Raw genomic sequence first — 7,642 nt, 5'->3', positions numbered from 1 at the left:
AAAAAAAAAAAAAAAAAAAAAAAAGACAGTGTTCTATCACCTGGAGTGTCTACCTTATTCTCCCACCTAAGCATCAAGAGTATGTGTGTCTGCAACAGCAACACCAAAAGATCAGTCAGACTTACAGTGCGGGAAATACCGGTTTCTAGAACAGTTTCGACTATGCAGTGTAGCCACCAGATCTATTCAGCTGCAGAACATTTCCGTCACTCAGATGTTAATAAAGCCTCATTCCCATCAAGTAGCAGTCACTCTCCAGTCTGCTCCCAACCGGCCCTCAGCCCCTAGCAACCACCTGCTTTCTATACCTATGAATTCACCTATTCAAATACCTCATATGGTTAATTTTATATTATACGAGTCAGACCTCAATTTAAAAAAGTAATGAAGCAGGTTATAGAACAGTGTGAAAAGGGATGTGGGAGAGAAGGACTTCTGCCTCCTTCTGGGCACCCGTGACCCCACTGTCCTGATGCCCCTTGACATTTGGGAGCAGGTTCCTTAGTGAAGACAGAGAGGCAAGATGTCAAACTTAAGGAAAAAGACATGAACTGGGGGTTCTGCTTATGAACCTGCTCATCTAGGCACAAGGATCACCCTTTCCCAGCCAGAGGTGCTGGGCTATCCTCAGAGCCCCCATATGGAGTCTGTACAGGTCTCTGGAGAGCACCCCTCCACCACACTCACCCGGCTTAGTGCCTTGAAAACCAGAAATGCTCAAACAAAAAACTGAACACCTCCTGCGGAGCTCCCCTACTGCGTGCCAGGCATGGCAGACAGAATAGGTGGCAGCCCTGACCTCAGGATGTAAGGCCCAGAAGAAGAGACAGATAGATGAAGACAGCGTGGATCAAGGGAGGGCCTACAGAAGAGGGGGTCCCGCTCCCCGCTGCACAGGTGGGCTGGAGGCTTTCTCCATGGGGAGACATGGGAGAGAAGTTCTAAGTCCCAGGCAGTGGCAGGACCCACTGATTCGCAGGCCAGACCCCACCCATGAGTGGCTTCTATCTGCCACTTTCAGGCCAAGTATAGCAGCATGGAGAGTCCCTAAATAACCCAGGCAGTCCAGCTCCAGTGGACAGAAGGCATGTGACTTCTGTAAAGTGTCCTCCAGGCCACCATCCCACACTCCAGGAACAAATCTATGATAGATCTCAATTCAGGGAGGAAGCTGAGACACTTAGGACTCTGGCAGCCCCAGTCCCAGGCTCCCCTGAGCCTTTGTCCTGATGAAGGCCAGAGTCAGGCCCTGGGGCACGGTAGCCAGCTCTGCCCACCACAGCACACCTCACTCACACCAGCAGGCAGAGGTGTGTGGCCCTGCTTTGGGCCAGGCCTGGGGGGCTAGCAGTTGCTGATGGGTACAACAGCATCTTGGTCTGGATCGGGATCCCATAGAAGGAGAGGGAGGGGAACAACCATCAGCTAAGCACAGGGAGCATGTGGGTACCCTCCCAGTGGGCGCAGGAACCGCTGCCTGTGGGTGTTTCCAACAGGGGTCCCCAAGGCACTTCCCCCTCCTGTTCACAGAGGGAAAACACCACCCAGGCCTAAAAGGAGGCAGGGCTGTTCCTGGAGCTGAGGCATTTCCCATGAAGAACAAGGTGAAGCCCTGTAGGGTAATTGCACCCGCAGGCAGAGGGAGCAAAATGGGGCCGGGAATGCCTGAGAGCAAGGGGCCTCTGCCCACTCAGGAAATGACGTGGCCAGGCGCGGTGGCTCAAGCCTGTAATCCCAGCACTTTGGGAGGCTGAGATGGGCGGATCACGAGGTCAGGAGATCAAGACCATACTGGCTAATACGATGAAACCCCGTCTCTACTAAAAAATACAAAAAACTAGCCGGGCGAGGTGGCGGGCGCCTGTAGTCCCAGCTACTCGGGAGGCTGAGGCAGGAGAATGGCGTAAACCCGGGAGGCGGAGCTTGCAGTGAGCTGAGATCCGGCCCCTGCACTCCAGCCTGGGCGACAGAGCGAGACCCCGCCTCGGGCCTGAAAAAAAAAAAAAAGAGCGGACGTGAGCCTTGGTGAAGGTACAGGCCAGATGCCAGGCACGTTCCCTCAGAGGACACGAGAGTCAATGCTGAGGTCTACAAGGCCCTGTGTGGCCCAGCCCCAACCCACCACCACACCAGGCTCGCCATTAACCTTCCACAGCTGGCACAGGCCCCTCCAAGCCCTGGTAATCACGCCCTCTTCTACCTAGGGTGCCCCACCCCAGCCATCCCCTCGGCCTCTTCTCTCGTAAGGTTTTTACTGAAATGATTGCCTCTCCCGTCTTCACAGAACTTCTTCCTCACACTCATTCTCTCTACATGCCACCAGGCTTTTTAAACATCTGTCATGGCTGTGACTACCCAACAGGTATCACCCATTTTTGGCTCTGTGAAGGCAGGATCTGAGCAGCTACATCGACACCTAGATCACTGGTACCTAGCACAGAGCAGGCCTTCATCTGAGCGTGTGACCCTCAGGATGTGGGGTAATGAATGGAGGGTGTGTAGTGTAAAAAACCCAAAAACCAAACCAAAAATCAGCAAAGCTCTACTGTCCCTTCACCGGTTTTCCACGGTGGCTCTTTGAGATGGAGTCTTGCTCTGTCGCCCAGGCTGGAGTGCAGTGGCACCATCTCAGCTCACTGCAACCTCTGCCTCCAGAGTTCAAGAAATTCTCCTGCCTAAGCCTCTCGAGTAGTTGGGATTACAGTCGCGTACCACCACACTTGGCTACTTTTTGTATTTTCAGTAGGTTTCGCCATGTTGGCCAGGCTGGTCTCGAACTCCTGACCTGACGTGATCTGCTCACCTCGACCTCCCAAAGTGCTAGGATTACAGGCATGAGCCACCGTGCCCAGCCCTCCAAGGTGGCTCTTATCCACAAAGTGTTAGCTTAAGACATGTTGCAGGTCAGGCCCTAAAAACCGTAATCTTGAGCCCGTAGACGCCTCTGGGGAAGTGCCTCCTTCCACAAAACACATACACACACGAAAGTGCACTTACCTGAAGCAGGTCAGTTTGTGCTGGGGAAGTGCCTCATAACTCTCAAAGCCAGACTCGTTGGCGTCAAAGATGGACAGTTTCTCATTTGTCAGCATCTGTGGCTCATCCACCTGAAGGACACGGGGCTGGTGAGCAGAGGGACAAGGGATGGGCAGAGGAAGGCTGGGAAGAGAGCTGCACGTACCGCGTCTGGTGGGTGCTGCCCATATTTGAGGTCAGGGTCGTCCAGGTACTGCCCGCACTGAATGCACTTGGGAGGGTGGGTCTGTGGGAGCAGGAACACAGATGATGGCGCTCAGAGAACCGCTCCCAGCCGCCTCGTGAGCACCGCCACCAGCTTTATTCCCAGCAGACATTTACCTTGGAGTTCACGACTGTTTTGGCACGAGCCATTTTTTTCTCCGTTCTAGGGGGGAAAGCACAGGATCGTTTAATTGTTTCAGAAAGTATCAAAATCGCCCCTGTGAGGTTTCTGCCTGAGGCGCCTGTGGCACACGGAGGCACCGGCTGCGGCAGTGAGGCCCAGGAGCGAGGTCAAAGTGGCTCTTCACCGCAGGGGCGTCCTGCCTGATGCATCTTGGTCCTATGTTCACCAACCCAATCCAAAATGAGCCTAAGGTGGCTCCCCAAGGTTGCTCTGGCAATTACTAAAACCTTTCCCTTTTGTTCTAGAACCCTCATTTTAACATTAGCATCTGCTTTGGATAATGTCAAGAATAAATTCTTACGGTTCTTTGGGGGTCGTTTTGCGTCTCTTCTCCTCCTACACAGGGAAAACAAAAGAGGATTAATGGGTAAGAGTGTTTTACACCCAGATAGTGCTTCGGTGTTAAGAACTTTGTATAAGTGATTATCATAAAACAGAGAGAAGGGGGAGGGAGGGAGTGAGAGGGCCAGCAGGTGAGCTCTGATTCACTCTACCATCTAAAGTCATACAATCAAAAATCTTATAGCCAGTCCTGGTAAAGTGGCTCTTGCCTGTAATCCCAGCACTTTGGGAGGCCAAGGCACACAGATCACTGGAGGTCAGGAGATCCAGACGAGCCTGGCCAAAGTGGCGAAATCATATCTCTACCAAAAATACCAAGATTGTCCGGGCGCGGTGGCTCAAGCCTGTAATCCCAGCACTTTGGGAGGCCGAGACAGGCGGATCACGAGGTCAGGAAATCGAGATCATCCTGGTTAACACGGTGAAACCCCGTCTCTACTAAAAAATACAAAAAAACTAGCCGGGCGAGGTGGCAGGCGCCTGTAGTCCCAGCTACTCAGGAGGCTGAGGCAGGAGAATGGCGTAAACCCAGGAGGCAGAACTTGCAGTGAGCCGAGATCCCGCCACTGCACTCCAGCCTGGGCGACAGAGCGAGACTCCGTCTCAAAAAAAAAAAAGAAAATACTAAGATTAAGCTAGGCCGGCACTTGTAATCCCACATACTCAGGAGGCTGAGGCAGAAGAATCACTTGAACCCGGGACGTAGAGTTTGCAGTGAGCAGAGATCACACCAGTGCACTCCAGCCTGGGCGACAATGAGTGAGAGTCCATCTCAAAATAAATGAATAAATAAATCTCATAACCAAAAACTTCCTGAAAAGATTCAGAGGGGAAGCCAATTTTTTAAAAACCTTAGCTTTCCTGTATAAGTGACACCTCAAGGTAAACAAATAATTGGCCAGGCACAGGACCAGGCATGGTGGCTCACACCTGTAATCCCAGCACTTTGGGAGGCCAAGGCAGATGGATCACGAGGTCAAGAGATTGAGACCATCCTGGCCAAGATGGTGAAACTCCATCTCTACTAAAATTACAAAAATTAGCTGGGTGTGGTGGCGAGTGCCTGTAGTCCCAGCTACTCGGGAGGCTGAGGCAAGAGAATTGCTTGAACCAGAGCGATGGAGGTTGCAGTGAGCCGGGATCGCACTACTACACTCCAGTCTGGCGACAGAGCGAGACTCTGTCTCAATAAATAAATAAATAAATAAAGAAAGAACTGGCCAGGCACAGTGGCCCATGCCTGTAATCCCAGCACTTTAAGCAGCCCAGGTGGGAGGACTGCTTGAGCCCAGGAACTCAAGACCAGCCTGGGCAACACAGTAAAACCCTGTCTCCACAAAAACAGAAAGTTAGCTGGGTGTAGTGGCATCGCCTATAGTCCCAGCTACCTTGAAGGCCCAGGTGGGAAGATTGCTTCAGCCTAGGAGTTCGAGGCTACAGGAGCTCTAACTGTACCACTGCACTCCAGCCTCGACAACAGAGCGAGACCCTGTCTCAGAAATAAATACTAAAATGTAAAGGTGAGCAGACAATTGATGAGGGGTATACAGACTGAGTGGGGTATACAGACTGAGTCATGTCCCCTGCAAAATTCATACATTAAGACTAACCTGCTATGTGACTGTATTTGGATATAGAATCTTTAAGGAGACAATTATGCTTAAAAGAGGTAATAAAGGTGGGGCCTCACCCAATAATACCAATGTCCTTGTATTTTTTGTTGTTGTTTTTGAGACGGAGTCTTGCTGTGCCCCCAGCCTGGAGTGCAATGGCGTGATCTCGGCTCACTGCAACCTCCACCTCCTGGGTTCAAGCGATTCTCCTGCCTTAGCTTTCCAAGTAGCTGGGATTACAGGCCCCTACCACCACGACTGACTAACTTTTGTATTTTTAGTAGAGATGGGGTTTCACCACGTTGTCTAGGCTGGTTTCAAACTCCTGACCTCAGGTGATGCACCTGCCTTGGCCTCCCAAAGCGCTGGGAAGACAGGCGTGAGCCACTGTACCCAGCCCCCCTTTTTTTTTTTTTGAGATAGTCTTGCTCTGTTATCCAGGCAGGAGTACAGTGGCACAATCTCAGCTCACAGCAACCTCTACCTCCTGGGTGCAAGCAATTCTCGTGCCTCAGCCTTCCAAGCAGCTGGGACTACAGGCATATGCCACCACGCCCGGCTAATTTTGCTGTGTCCCCAACCTGGAGTGCAATGGTGAGATCTCGGCTTACTGCAAGCTCACCTCCCGTGCTCAAGAGATTCTCCTGTCTCAGCCTCTGCCTCCCGAGTAGCTGGGACTATGGGTGCGCACCACCATGCCCAGCTAATTTTTGTATTTTTAGTAGAGACAGGGTTTCACCATATTGGTCAGGCTGGTCTTGAACTCCTGACCTCACGTGATTCACCTGCCTCAGCCTGTCAAAGTGCTGGGATTACAGGCGTGAGCCACCGCGCCCAGTCTTCTTTTTCCCAAGACCAACCAGTCTGGGCAACATAGCGAAACCCCGTCTTGAAAAAAAAAAAAAAAGAAAAAGAAAGAAAAGTGAGACCTTTACCTTTTCATCCTCGTCTTTTTCATCAGAAATCTGTGGATTTGCTTTTTCAGGTTCTTTTTCTTCAGGCCTCCGTTTGGCAGCTCTGCAGGGTGAACAGATATATAGCAAGTAGCAGCTTAGAAACACCACGTCGCCAACTTGCACGGAAAATGACAAACTAATGCCTCCCCATGGGAAAGCAAGTGGGAGCTTTACAGTCGCACTGCCAGCTTGTCATCCCGAGACGAGGCCTTCAGAGGCCCCAGGGTCCCCACACATGTCTACATCACCACAGGTTTCTAGAACAGGCTTTCTCTCTCTCTCTTTTTTTTTTTTTGAGACAGAGTTTTACTCTTGTTGTCCAGGCTACAGAGTAGTGGCGCGATCTCAGCTCCCTGCAACCTCTACCTCTTGGCTTCTAACAATTCTGCCTCAGCCTCCTGAGTAGCTGGGATTATAGGCACCCGCCACTACAGCCAGCTAATTTTTATATTTTTAGTAGAGATGGGTTTCCACCATGTTGGCCAGGCTGGCCTCAAACTCCTGACCTCAGGTGATTCACCCACCTCAGCCTCCCAAAGTGCTAGGATTACAGGTGCAAGCCACCGCACCTGGCCTAGAACAGGCTTTCTCCTGGTTCAGAAAACACAAAAGCACAAGCATTTTAAACACTTACAGATCTTTGGGCTGACTTCTGTGCTTCTTCTCATCCTGAGAGAAAAATAGGGGGGAGGTAGAGAAATAAAGAGGGGAAAAAATTAGTTTCTGAGCCAGAGTGAGATAAAATGCAAACACCAAAGTTACAGGTTAGGGATCCTCACTGTGGAGCTGGAAGACAGGCAGGCCTGGGCAGATCTAGCTGGTAGACACGAGGCTTCACTTTCCCTCCCTTAATTCCCCACCTGAAACTAACAAGAGGGCACTGAACAACCTCCTACACCAGAGCTTCGCAAACTGTTTTTGTCAGAGCCAGAGGATCAGTATTTTCAGCTTTGCTGACCACGTGGTCTGTGTCAGGATGATCATCTCTGCCATGGCAGCACAAAAGCACCCACAGGCAAAATGTAAATGAAAAAGTATGGCTCTGTTCCAATAAAACTTTATTTACAGGCTGTGTGCAGTGGCATGTGCCTGTAAGTCCAGCACTTTGGGAGGCTAAGGCAGGAGGTTGCTTGAGGCCAGGAATTCGAGGCCAGCCTGGGCAACACAGTGAGACCCTGTCTCTACAAAATCTTTCTCTCTCTAGAGAGAGAGAGAGAGAGAGAGATGGAGTTTCACTCTTGTTGCCCAGGCTTATTCTTTCTATCTATCTATCTATCTATCTATCTATCTATCTATCTATCTATCTA

General features: G+C 51.0%; 1 protein-coding gene across 3 annotated transcripts in view; it reads right to left on the bottom strand.

Annotated features, from left to right (window-relative positions):
* DNMT1 (DNA methyltransferase 1) overlaps positions 1–7,642 on the bottom strand; it is a 62,432-nt gene that overhangs the window by 24,702 nt on the left and 30,088 nt on the right. For all 3 annotated transcript variants that reach the window (XM_023194244.2, XM_023194246.2, XM_023194245.3), the window contains exons 11-16: positions 6,970–7,004; positions 6,315–6,396; positions 3,726–3,760; positions 3,358–3,403; positions 3,182–3,262; positions 2,998–3,107 (exon numbers count right to left, since the gene is read on the bottom strand). In XM_023194244.2, the coding sequence (XP_023050012.1) occupies positions 2,998–3,107; positions 3,182–3,262; positions 3,358–3,403; positions 3,726–3,760; positions 6,315–6,396; positions 6,970–7,004 (389 nt within the window). The remainder of the gene's footprint in view (positions 1–2,997; positions 3,108–3,181; positions 3,263–3,357; positions 3,404–3,725; positions 3,761–6,314; positions 6,397–6,969; positions 7,005–7,642) is intronic.

Source organism: Piliocolobus tephrosceles, chromosome 21 (genome assembly GCF_002776525.5).
Source record: "Piliocolobus tephrosceles isolate RC106 chromosome 21, ASM277652v3, whole genome shotgun sequence".
Taxonomy (NCBI): Eukaryota; Metazoa; Chordata; class Mammalia; order Primates; family Cercopithecidae; genus Piliocolobus; species Piliocolobus tephrosceles.
The sequence above is the reverse complement of the archived record's forward strand: the minus strand, read 5'-3'. Positions and strand labels throughout refer to the sequence as shown.